This window comes from Amphibalanus amphitrite, unplaced genomic scaffold (genome assembly GCF_019059575.1).
Source record: "Amphibalanus amphitrite isolate SeventyFive unplaced genomic scaffold, NRLGWU_Aamphi_draft 000287F_arrow, whole genome shotgun sequence".
Classification (NCBI taxonomy): Eukaryota; Metazoa; Arthropoda; class Thecostraca; order Balanomorpha; family Balanidae; genus Amphibalanus; species Amphibalanus amphitrite.
Genome location: NW_024881782.1, coordinates 415,048 through 441,157, shown reverse-complemented (window position 1 = coordinate 441,157; position 26,110 = coordinate 415,048). Strand labels below are relative to the sequence as shown.

At 55.7% G+C, this 26,110-nt stretch overlaps 1 protein-coding gene across 4 annotated transcripts in view; it reads right to left on the bottom strand.

Moving 5' to 3' along the window:
* Nucleotides 1-26,110, bottom strand: part of LOC122387467 (zinc finger protein castor homolog 1-like) — a 63,777-nt gene that overhangs the window by 23,316 nt on the left and 14,351 nt on the right. For all 4 annotated transcript variants that reach the window (XM_043377705.1, XM_043377706.1, XM_043377708.1 and 1 more), the window contains exons 2-3: nt 17,725-17,852; nt 12,178-12,876 (exon numbers count right to left, since the gene is read on the bottom strand). In XM_043377705.1, the coding sequence (XP_043233640.1) occupies nt 12,178-12,876; nt 17,725-17,839 (814 nt within the window). In that variant the 5' untranslated portion in view covers nt 17,840-17,852. The remainder of the gene's footprint in view (nt 1-12,177; nt 12,877-17,724; nt 17,853-26,110) is intronic.

Sequence of the window (26,110 nt, the reverse complement as noted above, 5' to 3'; positions counted from 1 at the left end):
GCGGTGGCTGGCGCCAGAGCACCGCTAGTTCCTGACGCCCCGGAGATAAGCGCGAATCAGAACGAAGTGGCATCATAAATCGACACGGCCTGCGAGAAAATGCCGCTCTGGCCTGTATGTTATAAGGCTAACGGTACGCGCGCCGCGTGCAAAACCGGTGCAAACGAGCGGCGACACGCTGTTTCTGGCTCTGATCCGGCAACAGATTCGCTCGACCTCCAGACACAGGCATCGCTGTATGCAAAGTTGGTCCGGAGCGGTCCGGCTCGTCCGGTCCAGAAACGCTGCTCTACCGTCAGCCGGATGCTGGAACTGCCCGCGAAATGACGCCGTTCGACCCAAGAATGAGACGGTAACACGGACTAGGTCGGATGCCCGATCGCCATCGGGGCGCCCTGAGGCGGCGGAGGAGGCGGGTCGTTTCCAGCGCGGCCGGGAGACCCGATCGTGCATGCGGTCTGGCCGGACGTGATCCTGCGCCCCGGCCTCCTCGCTAATAACCTCCTGCATGACCCCGGCTCCTCGGCGCAGGAATGTGCACAAAATTTGCATCCGAGGCGCTCTGCCGGGTCGAGTCGTGAGAACTGGAGGAAAAGCGCCGCCTCGCCGGCTCTAAATCACCTTAGCGTGTAATCTCACAAGATTCGCCTGTTATTAGCCGAAAATTGCAATTACGAATCGGTCGTTTATTGGCGGTCGTCGATGGCCGGCCGGCCGGCTCGGCGTCGTGTTTTCGCAGGTCGTTTTGTTGGCCGGCGCCGCTGTGACCGCCGGCTGACCCCGGCGGCGGCCCGCCGCCAGAACGGGCGGCCGCTTTTCGCGGCGACGTTCCCACGCGCGCGACTCCTGTGACATTTAAATGGCGCGGCTCCCACGGCGCCGGCGGCGGCGCGACCTCCGACCCGCGCGCGGCCGACTTTAATTTCTCCCGACTTCTGGATCCAGAGAAAATCGTGAAAAGCGACAATTAGAGGTCTCGAGGAGTCATCAGGGCCTGCCCTCCGTTCTCACGGCCGTGAGTATTAAAAATTGATCGAGGGAAAATGGCGCGCCGCGCCGCTTTTGTCTCTCTTGCCACCCGGAGGATAATGAAGGTGAGCGGGATGGAAAAACGAGCTCATTGTCTCTGAAATGAGCCGCGGACGGGGACTAGAGTGGATCGCTATCTGGATCGTCCAGACACTCCCACTTCCCTTATATCCCCGGGAACGTCCTCCCCTCCCTCCTCTCTTCCGGTGGGGGCCACCCCTCTCTCCTGGCCGCTCACGACTCTCTCGCTGCGGTGGAGAGCCAGCGGCTATCACTGGGCCGGGCCCATCAACATTATCACTGCCATCACGGGCGTCGTTACGCCGCCCAGCTAACCGGCAGGCCGACTTCCCGAGAGCAAGTCTACATAGACTCGCCGCCCGGCGCTGGACCTGTGACGTCACAGGTCGTGACGGCGCTACACGGTGGCGCTGCGACCGAGCGCAGCCGTAACTGGTGGGCCGAAACGCGACCCGAGCGAATGCAGCGCCGGTGCACTGACCAGGGCAATTATCGTTAACTTACAGCTCTATAAAGTGTAGCGGTGGCTCAGCGGCCCGGACAGGGGCCGTGGGAATGCCTAGTCACGTGACCCCGGCGGCGGCCAATTAAAGTAGCGTTTCGGCGGCTCCTTTCCCGGGTTGGCTTTAATTTTGGCCGGGCGGGTCGTAGGTCAGTGGCGCGACGCGACGTGCCGCAATTGGCGATCCCCGAGCGATGCTTTTTGCGAGCGGACGCCTGATGAAAAGTGTATCAAAAGAATGGTAATGGTGGGAGGCGGCAGGGGTGACGCACTGGGGCGTGCGCTGGCGCGCCGCGTTGCAAAGGGTCAACAGGGGCGCGGAATTCGCCAAATGTGGGAAAGCGCGTGTGAGTCAGCTGCGAAACTCGTGCGAGTCAGGCGCATCGCTGGGAAACAGCGCGGTGCCTCGGGCGAAATTTTGGTGAGCAAGTGACAAGGCACGCCGCTCGCTGACACGGTGGCTCCCGGGTCGACCCTAGGGTCACAGAGGTCGGGTCATGACCTGACACAGAGCCAAATACGGACGGAACACGACTGATATCGCCGGTCGCAGCGGCCCGCCCGCGTTGTAATGGCAGGAAACTTGGGTCTCCGGCTCTACGAGCGGACGTAATGGGTCCAAATGGACGGTTTTCGACGCTGGCGGCACAAGTGCGGCAACAAGCCCTAATCCGGTCGCTTCCTGCGCCGAGATGCGCTCCCATTCCGGGTCGACCAGATCGGCCGGGGCGGCTGGGTCGGAAGCGGTACCCAGCACGCCGCCCTTGGGACGTCGTTCGCACCATTTTACGGCCCAGCCTCCGACAGCGGCGCGGCAGCGGAGCGGAGCTTTTACGATGTTCGTCTTTGTTCGCAGTCAGACTGTGCAATAGGCTGTTCTGTTGCGGTGCCGAGAGAGAGGTCAGATTCATGCACCGTTTGGGAGCGTTTAGGAAATACCTCGTCAGGGTTAATTGCGGGTGCCGCGGGCGCTCCGTTCGGAAATAACTGAGGCTGGGAAGAAACGGGAAACGAGCCGGTGAGTAAGGAGTGAGTCGCATGTTTGGAGGTTTGAGTCAGCCGAGGAAATCGGAGGAATTCCCGGCATCATCAGGTCAGCCGGCATCGGAGCACTGAGTCACATCGGCTGCATATGCATAGATTGACAATGCATGCCGGCCTGCCGGTCTCCACACGGCCGTCCGCTTTTTATTCTTCCCAGAAGTTGGAGGCACTAAATAGCAGAGTGTTGTTCTGTGAAAGAACGTGACCGAACCACGGGCGGCTCCACCGCGGTGATTACCAGTTCCCGCTCGGCTCTCCAGCTGCCGCAGTAATCTGATCAATTGCTAAACTGCCGGATCGCCGGCCCGACATGAGCGACTTCCTCATCCACAGCTTTCTCCGCGGGCCTGACGGCGGGCAGCTGCCCTCTCCGACACCCCAGCGGCATCGACGGAGGCTGCAATGCGTCTCTGTGCCGCGCGATCGGCCGTCAGAAATAAATTGAATGAACAACAATCGTGCGATCGCGCGGCGGGTCGTCTCCGTGCGGGTGCAGTCACTTGGAACGGGCCAACGAGCGACTGCCGTTGCCGTTCAAGTGCCAGCTTCCCAGGATTGGTGCTAGGCGTTATCATCTCCGCTCTACCCGAGTGCAACTAGCGGATTGATAGGGATGGCGTACCTCAGTGGTCATTCACCCTTCTCAATTCAGCTGCTGCCTGCACTGACTTCACCTTCTATCTCATTCCTCACAACTTTAGAGTGCCGTCACTCAGGTGCGCATCCGATCGTCCTTCTGTCTTGCGAGACAACTTCCTCGCTAAGATGGCCAAGTGTCCAGACTATCCTTTCAACCAGCAGTGCCGTGCCTGTCTTCCCAAACACAAGCAATATCCTTTCCCAGATGCCTCTCCAGACACCGTCAGCATTCAGCTCGATTTCTAGCAGCGCAGGCAGAGGGGTGGGCCGCCGGTCGGTGACACTTTTGCAACACCACTCTGCTGCCGCCGGTGGTGGCCGTGCCGGCGTGGCGAGGCATTCAGGTCTGGGATTAGTGCCGCCACCGCCGCGTAAAATATCTGGTTGCAGGTGAAATGCCGGGTCCCGCGAGGCGGCCGCGGCGGAATTTATGCTCGAAGCCGCCTGTGCATACTAATGCGGCGATCGTGCACGCTGATTGTCAAGAAAACATGTAAAACCGGACTGTAGCGCTATTTAGGAGAGGCGACCCCTCCTGGTCTATGCGCCAGATTAAGTCCAGATCGGTGGTAAATGTCCGAGTGAGGGTCGATTTATATGTCGGAGGGCTCGCGGTTCAGGCGGCGAGTTTCATGGGGGTGACGGTCGGCCGGCCATATTGGTATGTGACTGTCCCGACACAATTCTCGCGCTGTCCATCCCTTCCCGTCCCCCCCCCCCCCCCGGGTCCAGGCAGCTGCATGCCGTCGGGATAGGTGTCGCCACCGTACCGGGCGCGAGACGATTCATTAGTTTGCTTAGCGAGCTCTGATGGGAACAGACGTTGTGTGGAGGCGGAATAAATTTGGCCGCTATGGGCCGTAAACGTCATAATTTTCAGCGCTGATGTGCGATGTTGAAGGGGTTAAACAAACGCAGTGAGACGGCCGATTGAGTCGTCTGTTTTCCTCATCAAAGCTCGATAGGCTGAACACCAGGTGTAGGCAGTTGACGTTAGCTTTATGGGCTTTTCGTGAAACGGTCTGTTTCCCTAACATCAGAGGTGTCCACTTAATGACTCATTAATTCCCATAGTCGTCTACCGTGACGAAGATTCATTGTGAATTTTTCCTGTTTTGTGGAAAACGGTGATTTAGTAACGCATACGTTTTGCAGAATAAACAAACCGAAGCAGACGACGTGAGTTAATGCAACCACCGTGTCTACTGGATTTCATGCAGTGTTATTCTTGCTAGAGAGCAAACATTTGCCCGGCTCTTCCTGAGAAAACGTTCATTCGTCATCTCTCGAGGGCCTGGTTTATCCTCCACCGCATCGACACACCCGAGCCCACGCTCCTTTCCCTCATCACCGGCGAAAAGTGCCAGTCACACGGCGATCCGTCAAACACCTTGCGCGCACCCGACCGTCGGCTGTTCTCGACGCTCGCCGGCGAACTCTGCGCACAATCGACGATCGCGGCGACACAGCCACACAAAGTGGCGCGCTGTCGACCGACGACGGACGCACAAAGCTGGCGGCTCGAGCTGCGAACGGACCCTTGATCGGCGTGGTGACAAAAACGAAAGGAGACCACTTCGGACCAGATTTATCATCGCACAAAAAGGTGCCGTGTAGAGAACTGACGCGCTCGCAGCGCGCGAGGAAAAAACATGAACTCGTCGCTTCTCAGGGCGACCAGGACACCATTAGGTCGATCTGACCCTCCTGATCGGCGACCCTGATGACGACGCTCGGCCTTCAGCAAATCTGAAATTAGCCTTCACCGCGGAATCCAATTTTTCTTTCTGGTAATTTGTACGAAATAAACGACTGCGGCAGTCTGGGCACTCCGTGCGGTCGATACACTCTGCCCTCGTTAGTCGGACTGCCAATTTGGGTAAACTGCGGAGACTGTGAGGCGGACGGACAAAGGGACGAGCGGAGCTGCCACTCGACGATGGCCCGCGGCGCGTGTCCCGAGAAAAACGGCGCCCAATTGGACAGGTAAACAGACGGTTTGTGACGTCCAGCTATTCGGCAGACGCGACTGAGCGAGGGACTCCGATCGGGAACAGATGGCACGTCCTCAGGACGATGGTGGATATCTACAATGAGATGTGGCCTCGGTGCCGCTGTGGATAGTATCATAAACCCGGAGCACGAACCTGTATCTCAACATACGAAGTTGGAAAAGATGCAATGCAAAGCGGGTCACGGTGATTTTTGCTGAAAATCAGTAATACTGACGTGGCCATAAACTCTCGATGAAACCACCAGCACAGTTGCTTTACATGGCATGAATGTTTACATGATGCGAGCTCGTATGATGCATCTGGGCTGGATCCTGGTCCGCGACTCTCAACACGTTGATAAAATGTCAGCAGAAGCGGGCTGCCGAAACTGATAAGCAATGTCCAAACATCGTAGATTCACACTACCCTTGCAGCTCCAAATTGTCATTCATTATCAGGCTACATTTTTCACTCGTGCACACTGCACATGCATGCTTGTACTCGTAAGCTCACCTCAGCATGCTCCCCCGACAGTCAATTCTCGCGAGATCGTACAGCTGGCATTGCCGATTCCGAGTCGTTATCAGCCTGGCACCCTTGACCTGAGCAAGATGCATTCTCGGACGCCGCGCTGGACGCAGCGACGCACGCAGTCGACGCACGTGCGCGTGTAATCGCGACACCATCTGTGTAATGTCGTCGCGCGCCGGTAACTCGTTCAGACGTCAGCTCTGTGTGGACCCGCCGCCGCGCGAGCGCACAACAGATCGGCGACCGGCCGTCCATACGGGGATAATCCTCCCTCCCTCTGGGGCCGCGCGAGCCGTCTCTGATCCGACGCCGGCCTTCTCTGGCGGACAAAGACGGTCTGTGAGCGACCCGAACGCGGGCAATTCGTCTGCCGGTGACTTGCGGAACTGGTGCGGCGTGCACCGCCATTAAGGGCCATTATGTGATCTGGACGGCGGCGATGCTCGTCTCGTGTGGCCCGTCCCAAATGTCACTCACTGGGTCGGCCCCAGGCGCTTCAAGAAAACGCCGGTCGAGTGTGCAACAGCACGTCGATCTTGAGGTCGCCGCCGGGCGCGCTGGAGGGTGAGAAAGGGCGAGGCTCACTGAAGAATCCGAATTGAGAGGTGACTCACAAGATCCGCGGTGTGAGAAGACACAGGACCCGGACTGAGAGCGAGTATTTACATTAGCTCGGCGCTGTCCTGAGCTCATTGTCTCTGGAGATCGACGCCTGGAATGGCGCTCGGCGTCTGGTCTTTTGCAGCGCCGTGCTGGTGCCGATTGGCCAGAGGTTATCTCTTTCCTGATGTCATCGCCGGCAGACCATCGGTGCACTCCAAAATGGCGTCGGCCTGTCGCGCAGCCTGGTCAGGACATTCTGGTGAGCAGTTCAGATGAGGCGGTGGGCCGCTCCCAATCGGCGGCTGACGTGGCCCTGCTGATGTGGCACGACCCCCGAGAGGGCGGCCGTGCAGCGTGCAGAGCGCAGCGCGAGATGGGGCGAGGGCCTGACTGTGGGATTTACCCTGAATCAGAGCCAGTCCGGACACCTACCGGGCGAAATCCTCCTCCATTTTGCCGCCCTCTTGTCACACCGCTGCTCACCGCAAAAGCCGAATGGATGTCCCGGATTTCGCGCCGAGCTCGAGCCTCCGCCGGTTACGGCTTTGTTGCGGTTTGTTGCACGGATATTGCACCAACTGGGTGCACGGCCCGCAGCGGCAGGTGGCTCCCTCTCTCCGGCCCTCTCGGCCCAGAGGGCCCACGCCTAATTCTGGAATCGCGCCGCGTCGCCATAACCATTACCAAATGGCCGGCAACGCCTCGCGGGGCGCTGCAGAGCTTTGTTCTCCGAGCCGTAACTATTCTGCAAATACCTCGAATGTTTTGTCTTCATAGGGGCAATAAACCGCAGAAGAATGTTGCCAGATGGTGAGAAAAGTCCGTAATGGACCTGTCGAACGTGCAGGCGCGGGCGCGGCGCCTCGCGGAGGACGGCGCTGCACGGGGGCAGCACATCTGCGTGTCATGCTGCGGTCATCGCGGATGATCGGCCACGAAGTCGCGGGACGGGGCCGATCTGTATAACCACTGCAATCCGGCGCGATCCTGCAGTCCCCGAGGCGGTCTGGCCGGCTCTCGAGACGACTTCATGCTGTGAGAGGCCGCTCGGACGCCGCTCCGGCTCCGCTCTCGGCAGGCGGCCGGGACGGCCCGAATAACTCGCCGCGAACGCCGCGCCTAGCCAAAACTGGCGCGCACGGATTACGGGCGCAAATTTATCGTGCTCCGAGCGCCGGCTGAGATTTACACAGCTATCTTAAAAATCGTCGGTGGCTCGGCGGGGCGTCGATTCGGCGATACTCGTTGCAACGTCGAGCGCATTCATTATTTATGGTCATTAGTCTGACGTTGGACTCGTCGCTCATCCTCCGCTCTTTCTCCTGTCCGTATCCTCCGCGGCTCTTTCTTAGGGACCTGTTGCCGCCCGAGATGCCGCGAGATCAACAGGTAGGGTCGGCCGGGTTCAATTTTGTTTTTCGTCGCGGCGTCTCGGCCGTATTCAATAGTTTGGAAATACCGACAAGATCAACGACACCCGCGCAAAAAGCCGAACCTGGCGAGACGGTGGCAAAAACGGCCGCAAAAACGCCCCCACCGAAATGTCGGGAAGAGAAGAATTGCCTTGAATCCAATCGCAGATAAAGGCTAGTATTACCTCGATTGTAGGACACCAGACGCCTTCGGCTACACGCGGCGGGGACAGCAGGCATACGGGTGGGAGGGTGTGGCCCAGAAGGGGTAACCGTAGTCGGATCGGCAAGTCACCGGGTAAATATTGAACGGGTCAGCGTGTGTGGCCGCGAACGACCCTCACCTCATGGCTCGCCATTGGGCGGGGATTCGAGGTTCACTTTTCACGCCAGGAGGTCTGCCGGCCAGACGGGGTGCCCGATAAACGAGTCCGAGAGTGATATCAAACTTGGGGTCATTTCATGCATATTAAGTCGCGAACAGCAGAAAAACGGCCATAAAACAGTCTGGGGAGTGTATAAATGCAGCAAAACTTGCCAACGCGGCGTCTCCCCGATGTGTGGAGCGCCGCGGGACGGTGAGGAGGGTTGCGGTGGTGGAAGGAGGCACTGACCCCGCTTGGGGACGCCGGGAAGGGACGCGCGGACCGGGTTTGCCAAAATCGGTGCGTAAGGTGTCTGTCCAGACAGGCGCCGACCTCGTGGGGGCCAGTTTTAATCTCTCACCCGGTGTGCCAGTAAGGGCATCGGGTGCACACAAGATATAATTCGAATGAAGCGCGATCTATGAACGCCTGAATCGCTTAATGAGACGCAAACGGTGTCATAAACCTAAGTGAAACATGAGAGGCTCGGGTCTGACTACAACGGTGAAGAGAAACGGAATGGATGTTCCGCTTGGATGCACTAGTTATTTAGCTACATTTATCCAAGCCTAATAAAGATGTTCAAATTTATGCAATGTCCGTTTCGCCACTTACATTCACGATTTACCGAGTGTGCATTGGTGTTTCTTGATAGCGAACATCTCAGCTGGATGTGCCCATCGCAGAGTCATGAACATCCATCAGAACAAGCGCCGCATTCACGCAGACAAGCGCGACTCTCTGCGGTCACGAGTGACCCACTGGCGCGCTGTCCGAGAATTTCTCATCCTTTGTTTCTCTGTCCGTTCCGAGCAGCGCAGATCACTCTGCTAATGAGCTCGGTTTTTAGCGACGAGAGCAGAGCGCATGCAATCGACTGACCGGTCGGGGTCACGAGCGTTACATGCTCCAGTTGGGGCCGATTTACGGTGCGCCGGACCGCTTCTTCTCCGGAGATTGTTGAGCACATCATGAGGCGCCTATTCAGAGCAGTGGTGAGAATGCCGCAGCGGCCAGCGAGAAACGGGACCAGACCGGACAACCAATGTGGCGAGGAACTTGTCTCTGACGCTGAACTGAGTCACCTTGAACTACTTTTGGACAACAAAAGCAACCCGACCTGCAATGATATCTGGAACTAGGTTACATGAAATGATTTGGGCGAGCTTGTTGACACATAGCAAATAATGCATTATAAGTACTGTCGTATACCGGGTGGCCCAGAAAAAACGTTCCGAACTTTGGAGACCTATATATCAAATACGAGTACAAATAACGAACCAAAATTTTCATCAAGTTTGCGTCATTTCTTTGCGCATTGGTATGCCAAATTATAACACTATGCCATCATTATCAAGCTGGCAATCTTGAGTTGAATTAAGCAAGACGTTTTTGCTTTTTTTGCCGATGTCAAACGATAGTGATGATTGGGTTAGACGTCCCATGTTATAAAAAAGAATAGAAAATAGAGCACGTGAATGAAACCAACACGTATGTTCTTATTTTAAATATTTTTGTCTCACTTATGTGCCAAATATTCAAATACTGAGCCAAAATGGTGCTCATGGATGTCATTCGTTTCAACACCAAATCATGTTTCGAGCAGGAGTGGCACGGTGCATGGATTACTGCTGATTACCCTCCTTTCAGTAGATCAAACAGTAAATCGACCGGATAAGGAAAACAAACTAAAGCAGGCTGGTTCCTGTGCCAGAAGACCACAGAATAGCTTATGAAAAACAACATTGCCAGCAGATGACAAAAAAACTGGTTGAAAAGCTACCTTTTCCCAGGAATGTCAGCCAGGAAAGCATTTGAGCCATAAGATGGTTAGAAAACTGGAAACTTCTTCCGATGCCGCTGGCACAGAGCCATCGTGGTTGCCTGAGGATATGTGTCATCCTGAGACCCGAACCATCAATGAGACTAGGTAGCTGCCAGTTAGAAGTCATGGCTCTAGGCCGGGGTACCGCGGGGTGAAAGTGACCCGTTCACTCACATCTTTTTACTAATCATCGGTGCAAAAAAGTAATTTTTACATGGCATGCTTCAAACACGAACCGTTTAAAAAGTTATTTACCGAACACCATGAAAATCACACCATTTACTGAAAATGTGTGCCGCATTGACTATTCGAAGTTTCAATGTTGTATCTTTATCACTTTCTGAGAAATATTGATTTAAAGTTGGGAACGTTTTTTCTGGGCCACCCGGTATTTGCTGGAGGGTCGCTGCGGTAAATGATCTCGCAGCATTAAAACTTTCGGAATAACTCTTCCGTCTGCTAAGGATAAAGTCGTCGCAACGCTGTCGACAAAGGTGTAGCGGGTACATCTCAGCAATCTATCTGACCTCGCCGACGCAATAAACCACATCGGGCTTGCACAAGGGCCGTGAGAGGTCGTCGTCCTCTCCCATCCACTCGCGTTCCGCAACCCATGAACCACACACATCATCCCCTCTCGTGCAGAAGACACAATCGGTAAATGACTCATTTCTTGTACAGAAAGTATGTCTGTTAGCTTCCTGAATGAGAGGTCAAACGGATCAACACCAGCGGCGTCGCCGAACAAACTGTGAAGACGCTCGAGGTTACAGTCTAAAACGCTTTCCGCAATTATCGACGATTACTGCGTGGTCAGCGTGCAGCTCTGGCCACGCCATGCGCACCACCCAAATCATGACCGGTGCACGAGCGACCCACGCTGATTTGCATACTCTAATGGCGCGTCTGGGTCGGTCGGTGTCACCGTCCTGCCCGCCGGCGGTCCGGGTCAGCGTGGGGTCACGGGGCCGCGGCCGGCGCGCCGCCGACACCTCGTTCCCGGCCGGCCGAACGGCCTGCAAATTGCACATGTTTGCCGGTAACGGCGCGCCCCTTATATGGCGCGCCAGTATGAGAGGCGGAGATCGTCGCCGTCCGCGGCGGCGGCATTAGCATGTGAAAAGCCTGCAATGACTCGAGGTGATCTGATATGGGCACCCGATGGGAAATCGCCCTAACCAACATGGACGCCATGATTTCGCATTCAGTGCGGGGCCCAAGTGGATCATCGGAGAGTTTTTCCGCCGCTTCTTTTGCAACGGGTGCTCGAGAGCTCCCACGGAGGCGGCGGGGCACGGAGCGAGCGAGCTCTTGAGGTGAGGTGACGAAACAATACAGAGCCTCGAGAGGAAACCGGAGAAAAACAGAGCCCGGTTCCGGCCCCGGACGGCACGCCCTGTTGTCCAAAGTCAACAGATCGTCACCGACCGCTGTGTGCTCACAACGATCACCGAACAATGGATGGCTCGATCGACCCGTCAAAAAATCGGTACACCACCCGCCATAATTTAGTCGACAAGAAAAGCACGCCCCAAACGCCTATTAGCTTGACGCAAACGCGCAGGTCCTTATTAAGTTAATTATCTCAATTACCTTGGATCGGGAACTCGGGACATGTGCTTGCTTTCTGACACAGAAGGGCCGACGAGCACAAGTGTAACTTTTTCTGCGAATCGAAATCAATCGGGCGGCGCGCCGCGTGCGTCGGCGGGTCGGCGGCCGGCGCGCGTCGAATTGGTCCGCCTGGCTCGTGACGTTCCGTAATGACCGTCCCGGGCCGGGCCAATTGACCTGAGCCGTGGCCGGCACCGGCGCGCGCCGCCGACGCCAAAACGAAGCACGGGCGCTTTTTGTGCTCTCTGCCGCTCGGCGCATGGAACTGGAGCGACGTTCAGTGCCGCGGAGAGCTGAGAGAGGGTGGTTTGACGAATGCACGCAACCAGTTCGTCTGATGGAGCTGGGTTGCGATGTGATTGCGAGCGGGATTCAATCACACGCGAATGGGCTGAGCAATCATTGTACATGAAATGAGAACAGCGGCACGATTGACATAAGAGATGATGAACAACTGATTGAGTTCTCGATCAATACAGGACACAACCGGGACAGCGATTGAGATAACCAAGGGTAGGTAAGTGAAAAGAAACAGTGGTGATGACGATAGAAAAAAGAAAACATTCACCCACGGGTCCTCAGGTGACAGGCAACTCACCTGCGGGGCTCTGGTGTGCCTCGCTGGGGTCGGACGGAAAACCGTAGATGCCGAGGAGCTCGCGCATGGTGTTCTCCGCGTAGCGTTTCATCTCGGACGGATCCACCGCCGCGGGAGGCCGGCCCGGCAGAGCGCTGTTGATCTGCGTCGGTGTGCGCACCGTCAGGTCCATGGGTGCCGGCTCGGAAGCGCTGGGCCGCGGTGGCGCACGCGACTCGGTCAGGTCGAGCGCCTGCTCGTCGGTCTCGCTGAAAGAGTCTCGCGTCTCGCCGCTGACCTCAGCCGCCGCCTCGGCGTACTGGTAGACGATCGCCCGCGGCTGAAAGTTCTTGCGCTTGTTGCGTCGGCCGGTGTCTGGAGTCGGGTGGTCGCCGGCGTCGCCCGTTGGAGATGCGTGCGGTGATGAGGACAGCGGCAGCGGGGTCGGGGAGGCTCGTGGCGAGGCTCGCGGCGAGGCCTGGTGGCTCTGGTCGGTGGACATGGTGGCAGAGGGCCACGGCCAGCTCTCGTCCCCTCCCCCGGCGCCCCAGTCGACCGTATCGCTGTCCGAATCGCCCGGCCGACGCTCCTCGTCTCGCTCGTGCTCGTCGTCGTCCTCTTCCTCCTCTGGCTCGTCCTCCTCGGCCGGAGGAGGGTCCTCGTCGGGCTCCGAGCGCTGACCGCTGGCCATCGTGTCTCCGTTCAGCGCCGTGTCACCGCCTGCGGGCATCAGAACAGGTCACAGAAGAGTCGAGAAATGAGTCATACCAGTTGTTGTAAACACTTTTTTTTTTTGGACGAGTGTCATGTATCATGGTTGTATTGCGGAGTCGCCTTTGCCCTTTGCAAATATTCCCCTTCCATTACCTGTCTTTTGCATACAGTCTAATTTTAATCGCTCTTTGTTCTGTTCAGCGTTCACAATCATTCTACATTTTCAAGTCCCACCGTGGGAGCTTACCCGAAAGCATTGAACAAAAATAATAATAATACAAAAGCTTTCTCGGGAGGCCGGAGCATAAGGTGTCTGGCGTGCAGAAAGCAGCTGTTGCTGGCCGCTCCATTTCGGTGAATGTGGTCGGAAGCGTGCAAGGGGGCGGGGCTAGTCGTGAAATGGGAGGGCGAACTGGCGAGAGAGAGGCCAGCAGCCGACAGAGGGGGATGAGGTACACACAAAACGTGAGCCGAGAGAGGTGCTTTATAGAATATCGAACGGCCCTCACCGGCACTTAGTACTTCGCTGTGTGGTAGCCCGTGGGCTATAGCACCGTATGGGATCATGATCGGTGTTTTATAAAATATATATTTGTTTATTTTACGGCACCTCTGTGCAACGTCCCAAGCCTCGCCGGTGTCTGTCAAGTACCCGGTCAAACAACTGTCCGATGCCCTGCCCACACCCGTTGACAAATGCCTGTCAGTTTGTGTACTGTATCCTACACCCGTCTTACTCTGTTGGGTACTGTCAACCAATCGAACTAATGGAATCGCAACTGACACATACACCATCCAAATGGCTGACACATGTTCGACCAATTTGGGAAGCGATTAAGCGTCCACGTATTGGACAGTCATCTAACCTCATTGGACTCTCATTAGCTAGTCATTTGGCACATGTCTGATATTCATCTGACATTAACATGTCGCTCATCTGACAGCCTCACTGGTGGGAAGGCCTTCATTGGCGCTTGCAGCGGCGCCATATCCTGGCTATTTTCGACTTTCTCATGTCACTTCTAGATCCCGTCATTTTACTGTGACTGTCCTTTCCATCCGGTAATTGCTGTCATCTCCTGGGTACATCAGTCATCAGTAGTGTTTGGTAGGTGGTCGGTGCCATACTGCCGTCCTACAGCTGCGCCGCCCCCACCCCCTCTACCCCACCCCGCCCTGGTACCCTTACCCCTATTACTCCCCTCGGCCCTCCCCCACCCCCGCCACGAACCCCCGGCGAACCCCCGGGGCTTCAGAGAGGCTCGAAACAATGGTCCCGCTGACACAGCTCCCCAGCCCGGGGGCATTAATCACAGCGCGCGGGCTGGGCCGAGACGGAGCACGACCGGTGCACGGTGCACGGCCGGCGTGCACGGGCCGTGCACACGCTGCACGATACGGAACAGACAGACGATGCATCAGGCCGCGAGAAGTCGGCGAGGTGAACTACTTTCCGACGCGCCGCCTTATTGATGAAGCGGCGCCGGTGAAGGGACGCATGGAACTGGCGAGCGAGGTCGTTCTCTAAGAGATGTGAGCTGACAGGGAGGCTATTTTGGTGAGCGTTGATCTGAAAGATCACGTGTATGTGCCTTTGAATGTTCGTTTATGAACTTATAGATGCAAATATTATTGGCTGCTCTTATCCATACTGAAGCCGCGGTGACAAAGCTGGTTAAAAGTCCATCTAGGAAAAGCAAGTGCATTACATTCAATTGTAGAAACGCTTAGGGCTTGAATTAACCCGCGCCGGGCCGGGGGGGGGGGGGGGTTGAACACCCTGCGGTTTTTCGCAGATATCTCAAAAACGGCGGCGCTCCGCCGTTTTTGGCACACCTGTTCGTGCATCTTTTCCGCACATGTTGTGAAAATTTCAGACCCAGGTCACTTTAGGTCAGGTCACCAGGTCACGCCAAATGACCTCACCTCAGAAAAAATAAGAATGCTCGTCATAGCTACACCGACTGAACGATTGCCTTGAAACTTTCAGCGATTGATTAGAGCAACAGTATCTATAAAATGTATATCTCGGAATTTTGATATCGGTGACCTAAGGTCAGGTCAATTTTGCGGCCTCTCCATTATACATACCTAAGTCAATGGGAGAAAATTGAAAAGCGTCTGTTTTGCACGAACGCTATTCTAGACACTCTCAAACATCGAGATGTAGGTAAAATTGACACACTGAACCAGAAAATGGCAACTGTGACCCCTCGTTATGTCCCCGAGGTCATCTCAGGTCACGAACAGAATCTAACAGTTTTTCGCTAATAACTTTTGATAGAGGCGTGCTAGAGCGCTGAAAACGCCTTAGATGTGTTCGGCTCGACGTTACGGATCGACTGATATGCAACATGACCTTTTCCTCTCAGGTCATGACCTTGACCTGAGGTCAAATTTTCAAGTTGACCTTTCAAGGTCAACTTATAGTTCATTCGACGCGTCTCGACGAGAGGAACACGATGCTGGCAAAAGTAATGTCATGGCTCTTTTGAATCAAAAGTTATTGCCGAAAAAAAACGCTTTTCGGCTTTTCGTAAAAACGGCTATTTTGGAGTTTTTGCCCTCTGGAGGCTAAACCGTTGACCTGAGGTCAAATCTGAGACATTAATCAGAAAGGTCTGTAAAAGGGCTATCGAATGCGCTTTTCCGCGGCGCTGTAGCTCTATCGGTTCTCGAGATAGTCGTTGGCAGTTTCCAAAATGTTGAAATAGTCAACATTTTACCTTTGGTGGTCTCTGGTGACCTGACCTTTGACCTGACCCAAAAAAATGTCTGAAGTGTTTTCGTCCTTATTTTGGACGTTCTTTCGATTGCCGCTTACCGCGTGTCGCTACGTGGCCCAGGAGCCGAGTTACAAGGGGGGGGGGGGTGTTCAGACACCCCCCCGGCCCGGCGCGGAATCTCAGAGCACCGGCCCGGCGCGGGTTAAGCATGTGGTGCACGAAAAAATGCATGGACGAGATAGTACCTAATTTAATATAGCCTGAGCTGTTCATTAAATTGCACCTATGCAATAACTTGGAGTGTGGTGCGAAAATGTATGACGTCTCTTACGCTTTTCTGCCAAAAGTGACGCACTGTGTAAGTAACTCACTGAGGCTTGGATGAAAGACGCAGCCCTCATCCATACCGAGGCACGGAGCCAAAATATCATGCCATAATGCAAATGAAACCAGGGAAGCGTAAAAATCGGTGGAATATTGATGGAACAAGGAGAGACATTTTGTCCGACGATTTTTTCACTTGGTAAATAGAAGTTACTTACAAATACGGACGTGACATTGGCATTAGTTCTGTGGGCATTTGCAGAATCATGGCCGCTGGAAGCGCGAGGACTTTCGAACAGACCGTCCACACATTGTTTTAACATTTTTAGGATCATACATTTCATCACTGCAAATGCGTCTTCGTGAATGAAACGATGTGATTTGGCATCTCTACATAAGTCACTAAAAAGAGGTCATTAGCATTCCCAGTCAAAAATTATGCAGTTTGGGTCTTATCTTTGCATTGGGTGTGAAATGTAGCGACAACAGTAAGACTCTGCTATGCAATGGCTGCAATAAATCCGCTCCATTAGTGAGATTTAAACTAACATTTGCTGAAGAATGCATGCGTCACCGCCACACCCATCAGAGATCTGGAGACTGGCCGCGCCTGGTTCGATTGACCCCGAAACCTGGGATGAACATACATTCGCGAGAAATGACCAATGCCCAGGCAAAACAAACATTTTGGGCGATGCCGTATGCATTATACATGTCTGGCAGCGCATGGCTGCCTTCTCCAGCCCAGACCGCGAGCCGGGCCGCATTTTCAGCAGGCGAATGGTGCTGGTGTCGCCCCTCCACAGCTGCTCTGAATGCAGAGAGCTCGCTACCACCCCAATCCCGTCACCCGACCTTTCTGCATTGACCCACATACCTGAACAGCTTTTTTATCACGGCAAACCCACTTCATCCCGCTTGACAAACATGACACCGCCTCTCTCCGCGGCACAATGCGTGCAATCACGGAGCGGCGCACAAAACCGGCGCTGCCGCCGCGCCGTGTTTACTCTCAGCGGACTAAGTGACGCCGTAGCCGTGCATAGTGCTCGCCGGAAACACGTAAAAAGGGGTGTCGGCGGCGGCGGCGGCGGCGGTGGCTGGACGGCCGGCCAGCCGGGCCCAGCCGTGGTCGCCGGGTTTATTTACCCTCCCCGGCCGGCCGTGCCAGGTCGGTGGCAGTGCCTCGGCAACGGAACGCTGTCACAGAACGTCCCCACGCCGGCCACCGTCGGAGTGCGCTGGACGGGCTCGTCACGGCGACCAGGCACGGGTGTGGCACCCGGGGAGCAGTCAGGGTCACCGCGGGGGTCTCAATAGCGGGAGATGCTGATCTCATACCAATCGATTGGTGTTGGCACGAGCTGAGAGCCGAGCTGGCGATATGCAACTGGTAGTGTTTGAAAATACGCATCTGCTGATTATTTAGGAGCGTTTTAGTACCTTTATTGTCCACTTAAGCGCATCGTTTATTTTCAACAATATTTATTCGGTGTAGTGTGGTTGTTTTATGGTGGTTCGCACTCGTTCCTTTCAGTCCTTCACACTGATAAGAGGCAGCGATATTTAAAACAAGCGACAGCGTCCATGAAAGCCAGAGGTGGCGGCCATAAATTTTTCGCCAGCAATGTTGGCGACCGTGGAACCTTGGAGAGTGTTGTGAGCATAAATCCCAATTTTGTCTTCAGTGACAGCGGGGTTAACAGGCGTCAACCGCTATATCTCCGCCCCACCTACTGACAGATCTTAGAGCGCATTATCCCCGCTGACACGTCAGCTCTGCGAAGCTGCTCTGCCTGCTCACCTGGGTTGGTGGGGCTGAGCTCTGAGGTGTCTGTACCCGTTTCTTGCTGCAGCTTCTGGCAGATCATGTCCAGCTTGAAGGCAGGTCTGCTGGCCAGGTCTGGTATAGACGTCATCTCTGAGATAGTCCTGAGGTGAGAAGAAATGACAGGGGTCAGTCGTAGGCCACTATGTCTTTACGTGCATGCGCTTACGTTTATTTGCATGTTGATTGTTGTGAGGAAGCATGCCGGCTCAAAGTACCAGTTGCCTGAGGCCATTATGTTATATGTAAGTTAAATGCGTAGATGAAGGACAAGGATCGCTTGGAAGTCTGTCGTCGCGTTGCTGACATTCAGTGCTCAGAAGCCAGCCTTCTAACCACCTCAATAGAGATAAACCAATAGCCCGCGGCAGCCGAAGGCCAACGCTTGGTCTATTCAGTGGACATAAACACAAACTCAGTTTGGGCCGCCTTTCACTATCCACACTCAACTGGAAGCGCGTTTCACAGCAAACGCTGACCAACCAACATCTCTCTCCAGCCAGTCCGGTATAAGGACCGCGGGGCGGTGGCAGCAGTCAGGACAGCCCCTGATTAATTAGTGCACGGCCGAGCGAGCCGGGCCGCAGTCGCTGTGGATTCAGTCGCGCTCGACAGCCAGTCAGGATTGTGTCGGCCGCTATCTGCCGCACGCGGTCAGCAGCCAGATGACACCTCCACTGGCGGGTGCACACAGACGTCAGCCGAAAAGAGCGCGTATAAATCAGACGCAGCGTGAAGCCGCCGTGACCCGCCTGCCATGACCGCAGGGCGTGCACTGCAATGGCGGAGAACGGCTCAGAGAATGGGCGGAAATGCAGATGTAGCATTTGAAAACTGTGAATTAGGTATGTTTTAAGGAGCCATCAGTTATATGTTCGATTACTAGATGAAAGCATCAAAATTATGAAAATATGCGGATATGTGCGCATTGTGCGTATAAAATGAATTGGAATAACTTTTTTCTTTCCATAACGTTACCCACCGAAGCACAAAATCACACAAAGCACAGCCAGAACATGGGTCCAGAGGCCAGAACCTCCATTTGTCGACCCGCTGAGTGGAAGCTCCACGCCATTTTTTCGGAACGGGTTACGGGGGGAGGGGCCGCACGCGGCGCGCGTTATCCCAAAGATCCCGCGCGCGCGCCACCCCTCCGCGCACCCCTTCATTCATCAAAAATGCAAAATCATTAACGGTGCCGCAGTGTGAGAGGCTAGTCCCACATCCTCTTCCATCGAAAGGGTTGCCAGCTGGGCGTAAAAATTCAAGTTTTTTATGCATTTCTTTGACATTATCACTGATGCCGATTTTTTGCGTGTGAATCAAAGAGAAAAAAAGCGACAATGCGCGTGCAGCGCAGGCGGCGCCGCGCCGCGGGCGCAGAACCCGCTTATTCTCCCAGCGCCCGGACAAGGGCGGCGAAAGGGTTGGCCGAATAAAAGGAAATGGAAGATGACTAGAGCGAGAAAAGAGTGGGGCGTCTTTTCTGTGTGAAATTTCAGCATGTCATCCCAGTAATGGCGCCGTTTGGATTGCCATTGCCGGGAGCAGGCTGCAGCTGGCGGCGGGGCCCGCAGGTATACGCACCAGTCGTCGCACCGCCGCCAAATCGCTGCCGGTTTGCGCGGCCCGACCCTGAGCGACCGAGGAGTCGGCCCGGCGCTGTCGGGCCGATTTGTACCCGCGGCGCGGTGAAGATGTCGGGAGCGGCGCGTCCGACAGGTGAAAGACTGGGAGTCGATGGCACGCAGGGCGATCATTAATCATCCGCAGATCGGCCCTCCTTTCTGGCCGTCTCCAATCTTGTTCCGGAGTCTCGGGACCTGCCTCTTTCTCTCCCATTTCTCTAAATGCCATCATTCAGTCCAGATGAATCGGGAAATCTCCACAGAATCTCCAGCGCCTAAACTAACTTCAATTCTAAATAATCGCTATCTTGTCCATTTATTTTCAATTATTTTCCTCCATCCATCTTTGAGGCTGCCGGGATCACATCCAAAGATGAGTTGCCTTTTCTGTGCTTGGCGAGGGAATAAGGCGTTTTGCCTTATCACGGTACAGATCTGTGGAAATCGCTACCGAGGAATTCAACCAAAATCCCAGTCTTCCCGACCGGTGATTCAGCCGTTCGCACAGGAATGACAGCCGTTCCCGCTATGGAGCTATTTCTCGATTCGGAGCTGACCTGTCGTGTAAAAGGGTTATGATTACCTCGCTGGACTGACAATATCCGACAACTATCTCAAACATCTCACAGCTATTCCCGGTCCGTTTTCTACCGTTCCCGTGGCTGGTGAGCCACCCCTACTCTACCCCTCCTCACCCCCACCGATCAACCAGCGCATCTGCATCTCGCTGCGCCACAACCATGCCTCAACAACCACACCGCCTCGGCAATACCGGCGCTCCTGCGGCACAACCGACACACCACCGGCAGCGTCTGTCTGCCTGCTCGGACAGCGGCGCTCTCGGACAGCCTGCGGCCGGACGGGCTCACTCATTACGGCAGCAATGATGAACGGTTGGACGTTTACAGAAAAAGCCGCGACTGCGGGCGCCGCGGTGACGGCTCGGGGCCGCGGGGCCGCGTGACGGACGGAGCTTGATCTCGGCGGAGGCGGCCGCTCACAGACTACAGAGTAGGTAGGCCCCGAGGTGCCGGCCAGGATGCATCAGGGAAGCGCGGAAATGCATTACCCGGCAGGGCATGAACGATGTTACTAAATTTGACGTGCAACTTGCCCCGGCGGCTCTTGTGGAGAACATGGAAAATAAGGTGCTGCATTTAATTGTGAGGTACTCGTCTAATGATTCTTGTCACACTTGTGGCGAAGACGTTTGTCATAAGGGCTGAATTATTTTAGGTTCAGAATGTGCTGAAACGTGAAGGCAGTAACGATGGAGCAATTATGCCACCATCCGTCTCCAGCTGTCAGTGCTGGGCCTCGGTGACCACCGTGGTCGCGCTACTTTTAATACAGTAGCCGACCGCTATTTCACTTTGTAATTAATTTGTCAAATCGACCAGCCGCGGCGCTCGCCGGTAATGCGATTAGCCGGCAAATGTGATAAGCACATCAACATAATCCACGCGGCCGTGCACGGTCGGGCAATCAGAGACTACAAAAGTGGGGAATCCTGTTCGGTGCAGCTATCAGATTAGATCCGAGAGCACTAAATTATCCCGTCTGCACACAAAAAGACGCGACTGTCCACAGCGTCGTCTCGGGCGTCTGTTTGTTTCACGACGCCTCCCGGTTTCAGTTTCTTAGCTTCAGAGAGTCCGATGGCTGTGTAGTGTGCGTCTCATCTAAAATTTCAGATGATACTCAAACACTTTACCGTGAAAATGATGTTTCTGTTGACGCTATTGTCTTGTAGGAAGTGTTATGCTTCGTCCATCTCGTCGCGACTATGTCACCAATCACATCACCACTCAAACTCCGCCGAATCGCCGCACCTGAATTGCCGCTCTATGGATCGCGCTGTCCCTGAGCGACTGCGTAGCCGGCCCGGGGCGGGTTCCACGCTGTATCTGTCACTGAGATCACAAATCATGTAGTCTGGTGGCCTCGGCGCCTGCTCACGACCGGCGGACGGCCGATCGGGCAGAGGCAGTGGCCCGCTGTGGCGGCGGACCCAATGCGGGCCCGCTATGCGGTCGCCATGTGCGCCCCTCGCCGTGTGAACGGGCCTGTTGCGGCGGCGCGCAGTGCCATGTGACCGCCGTGTGACCTGACGCGCCGCCGGGTGAGCCGGTGGGAGCGGGAACACCGCCGTGTGAGCGCAGGGTGACGGCGGCAGCGACCAGTGACCCAATCCCGCCCCGGTGTGCTCATGTGACCTGACCGACCCGCGCGATTCACAGCGCCCTGCGTGACCTGCGTGACCTCAGTGACCCGCGTGACCCCGCGGCTGCTAGTCTTCCGCGATCAGCGCTTTGCAACTGTTGAGCAAATATTTCCGTCGGCAGGAATTTCGCGGATCGACCAAAGGGTTGTTATGAATGTGCTCAAAAGACCGGCTTTGTAGCTAAAATGTTCGGAATCATGATGCAATGGATTATTTACATACTGCCATTAGAGGGCTCGGCAGGCCGCCGGCTAGGGACCATTAATTTGGCGCGGCAATAAAGGCAGAGCGGTCGGCCGAGCCTGCACGAACCAACCGCTGATGACGGCTGATACGGGATCGGGAGAACGGGAAGAGTGCCGGAGAACGGGAGAGAGAGCGCCGGAGACGGGCTCACGGCGCCCGCAGAGGTGAGACGGAACCGGCAACGCTTTGAGTAATGGCCCCAGCCAGTTACATGACGGCAGCAGAAAAAGTGGCATGAACTCAGGAGTCCGGGATGTGGATCTGGGATGTGGCGGAAGGGAACCACTATCCTGAAACAGGAGCTCGAACCTGAATTTCCTAATTTGAATGTGCCTGTTGTGTCCCAGAAGTCGCACATAGCCATACATACACATAACGTGCTCTAGGGCCACCGACCAGGCTCCGCCGTTCATGAGGGTGCATCAGCCCAACAAAGCAGCCCACCCTTGCTGGTGGCCGAACCGCGGCAGTCTCAGCACACTGCGCCACAATGGCCTCACACCGCGCCGCTTTGGCCGCCCACCGCGCCGCGATTGTCCACGGTGTCGCGGGCGCGCCGCGTTCGGCTCTGCAGTGCCGCGCTGACCCTTGACCGCGCGGTGGCTGACCTCGCAGTTGCAGCCGGTAGCGCCGCCGGCACTGGCACCGCTACGGGTAATTTTGATCTCGCCGGGAGGGCGACATTCGGAATCGAGTAGCTGTTGTGTCTGCGGCAGTTTCCCGGCTGCAAGAGCTGCCCAGAAGTGCAGCTGCATTGAAACATCACAGGGAAAAAATATCGGCTCTGAATGGCGTCCATTATTCCTGCTACGTGCTTCTCAAGCTTGACTGCTTCACAGCAGTAATGGCATACCTCCTTGAAGGCGGTGCTTCCTGGCAGATGTACCGAGAGCTTCTGCCTCTGCCTTATCGCACTGTTCAGTTGGACTATGCTGACCAGCAAAATAAACAGTGAACGGCTCAGTATCTGTATCAGGCAGAGTCTACTTTAGGCCGGGCAGCATTCGGCCGGCAGTCTTATCAGACACCCGTTATCATTCAAATTCATCGAGAGGCACCGTTGCACCGACAGCCCGGCGTTCTCCTGTCGTCATGGTCGGGTGCGTTCGTTTGCGGTAAAATGACGGGCCGCGGAGCCGGCCAATAACAGGCGACTGCGCAGCCGGGAGCGACGGGATGCTGCAAGCCACGCGACAGAAACGCCAGAAAGGTGCAATACGAAAAATGGGTGCCCGTGGCATTGCGCTTGTTCGGGTGCTCGGATGAATAATGGAGCATATGGAGTCGTAAAACATAGCCCCGTGGGTAGAAGAATGTATTACGGGCCATTCGAGCTCGGCCGATGATGTGGTTCGTTGTTACATTAAACGCACTTGACATTGGAAATGTATCTTATAAAATGTCATGGTTAACATACTTAGCGTACTGTCTCCAATATACCTAACTGCCCACGATTAAGCAAAAACGCGCACTTGAAGATAATATGATCTGGAAATAATGAGCAGAGGAAGTCGTTAAAATTATCAAACAATCTACTCTATAATACACATGTGATAACAGGTTCCTTTCATATCCAGTTTGAAGAAACTGGCATTAAATTCAACACAAAAACATGCGCAAAACCTCAAAAGGAAAGCCACGCCCCAGATGGGGACCGACCGAAGGACACGCTCGGTTAGCCGAAGCCCGATATGATATCAGATATCGGGGACGCTGGAAGGACAGCGGCACAGTGAAAGGGTGGCGCCGCGGCGGTGACCATGGTCTCGGGCCCCTCAATCGGGAAGGACCCAGTTTCCAGCTCACCAGGTCACCGGGGCTCCGGCAGCGGGATGTGGGCCTCTCAATGTGCCCATGACGCCAATATTATCTCCGATAACTCAGGCCGGTCTGGCCCGCCCGTTTGCACGCCCGCTCCGCCCGTCTCATCACTACCCAGGCCAGCGCGGCGCGAGGAGGCGCCGGTCGGCAGTCCGCCGTCTCTCCACCTCTGACCGGACAAAGCCAGATTGGTGGAGTCAGAGGCGGGACACCGCGGCCCTCCCCGGCGTCGGGTGGAGCCTCGCGGTCACCGGAGCCCCCTGTCTCGGCCAGCTCAGGTTGCACGGCCGGGTACGGCCGACAGCGGCGGACTACGGCCGTCTACGACCGTTCCGCCTGCAGCGCGGCACGCACTGAGCAGTGAGCACCGCCGGCGGCGCCGAGCACAGGAGCACCGGAGCAGCCCCTAGCAACCGAGCGGCCCCGATAGCGGTCCAAGCACGCGCCGTTTGACACGCACCGGCCACTCAGCGGGCCGCATACATTGCCGATCATACGGCTCCTGTTACGGCATTTACGGCAGATGTATGTACTGAGCTCAGGGCCGGCGCCGCGGCGAGCTGTGTCGATCTTGGTGTGTTACCGATTGCAGACCGGGGCGCCGGCGTCGTCTGGAGCGCTTCAAAGTGAGGACGCCGTGGTGGGTACAATACTGACGCGGCGCGGCGGACGCGGCGCGGCTGTTTTGGTGGCGCGCGCCGTGTTTGCCGCCGTGTCACCATTCGTCTTATTCCCGTGTACCCCATAAATTCGGCCGCGTCGAATAACGCAAACAGGCTTCGTTTTTGAGCGTGAAACATCAGGCGCGTTTAGTCGCTGGAATATTGATGCCCTGCGCCGCAGCCGCCGCCGCTGCGCCGGCACCGCCGCGTCGCCGGCCGGGCGGCAACGATGCTAAACACGGCCAATGCTTTGTTTCCGCAGTTGGCGCCGATGAAGACAATGGATGGCGCGGTCGGAACGCTGATTTTGCACGCGGACGAACAAAAGACGGCCAGATGAGGCGGCGGTGCGCAGCGTCCGCCGTAAATTACCCACCTATGAATGCCGCGCGCACGCCACAAATGAACCAGTATTCATTTCGGTGATCAATTAAAGGGCCGCCGGAGAGTCACTCTGGGATTAATTGATTTGGCGTTGGCCGTGTATCGCCCGTAGGACCGGCAGCGGCAGCCGACTCGTTGAGAGGGACAAAGGGTTAGGGCCGTTACACATCACCAAGAACAGCGGGCGTCGCATGTATAATTTTTATTGTACTCATTACATTTACATAAAGTCCTAATTTACGAGTGAATGCCTCTCAGGTGGCTGGTGTAATATACCACGCGGCTGGTATAATATAGCGGCACTATGTGTCCAACCGTGCGGCCGGCCTATGTGACAATTTTGCATATTTGTGGACGCAATGAAACGGCCCAGAGCGGGGCGCCGTAAACCCGACGGGAGTCCTCGCTCCAGACAGCCGCCATACATTGTAAAATCAGAATGATTTGTGGCTAACATGCCTTAAAGTCTGCAGGATTGTTTAAAACTGTGACCTGCCGTGTAACGGATGGGGTGTCACCGACGAGAGATGGCGGCTCTGCGGCACGCCGCGTCCCCGGACGTGCATCTAATGAAGAATTATGTGACTGTCTGCAGAATTCCTCCGCTTTCCCAGCATCTTGCGCTCCCTTTGTCCGGACACGGTTGGTCTCTGCATAAACACGCCGTACTCCGTGAAGAAGTTGGTTAATGTGCGGCCAACCGCCGCGCACGGGGGCGGCATTCGGCGGCCCACGCGCGCCGGCGCGGCGGCCGCCACAAACACAGCGGCCCGGCACCCCGTCCGGCCGGCCGACACACTCGTAAATACCGGCCGACGAATATTGTTACCATTTGTACCATTAAATTGGCCTCCCGCCTCTAAAAAGCCATCCGATTCGAAATGAAGTTAGCCCACGCTGGTAAGCGTGACGGGCGAGAGCCGCGTGGTAATTGTGTGGGAGGCGTGGCCGCCCCCGACTGCTGCTTCTGAGCTACAGACGGAAAACAACCTCTCCCTGGAGACCGTGTTATGAGCTACTGACGGGCTCACCTTCCGGCCTCCGGAGACCTCAACAGACAAACAGAGCAGCTGAACTCCTTCACCACATCACTCCTCACTTTCCCAACTGTGGTCTGCAGCTGTTCAGATGCTTCTAGCTTCTAACTACATGCCCTAGGCAGGTTGATGCCGATACCAAGGGATAAATCGTTACACACAATATCGATAATATCTCGCGTATGACAGTAAGCAACACTTAATTGGAGTGTGACATCCCTCAGCCCTCGAGTACTCCAGTCCGCGCGCACCCTGAATCACCTTTCCGGACAAATTGGCCCGTCCCCGGCGCTAAAGCCGGCAGCCGTCGGTCCGGTGTGCGTAATCCCGCGCTGTTCCGGTGTTTTGATCCCAATCCTG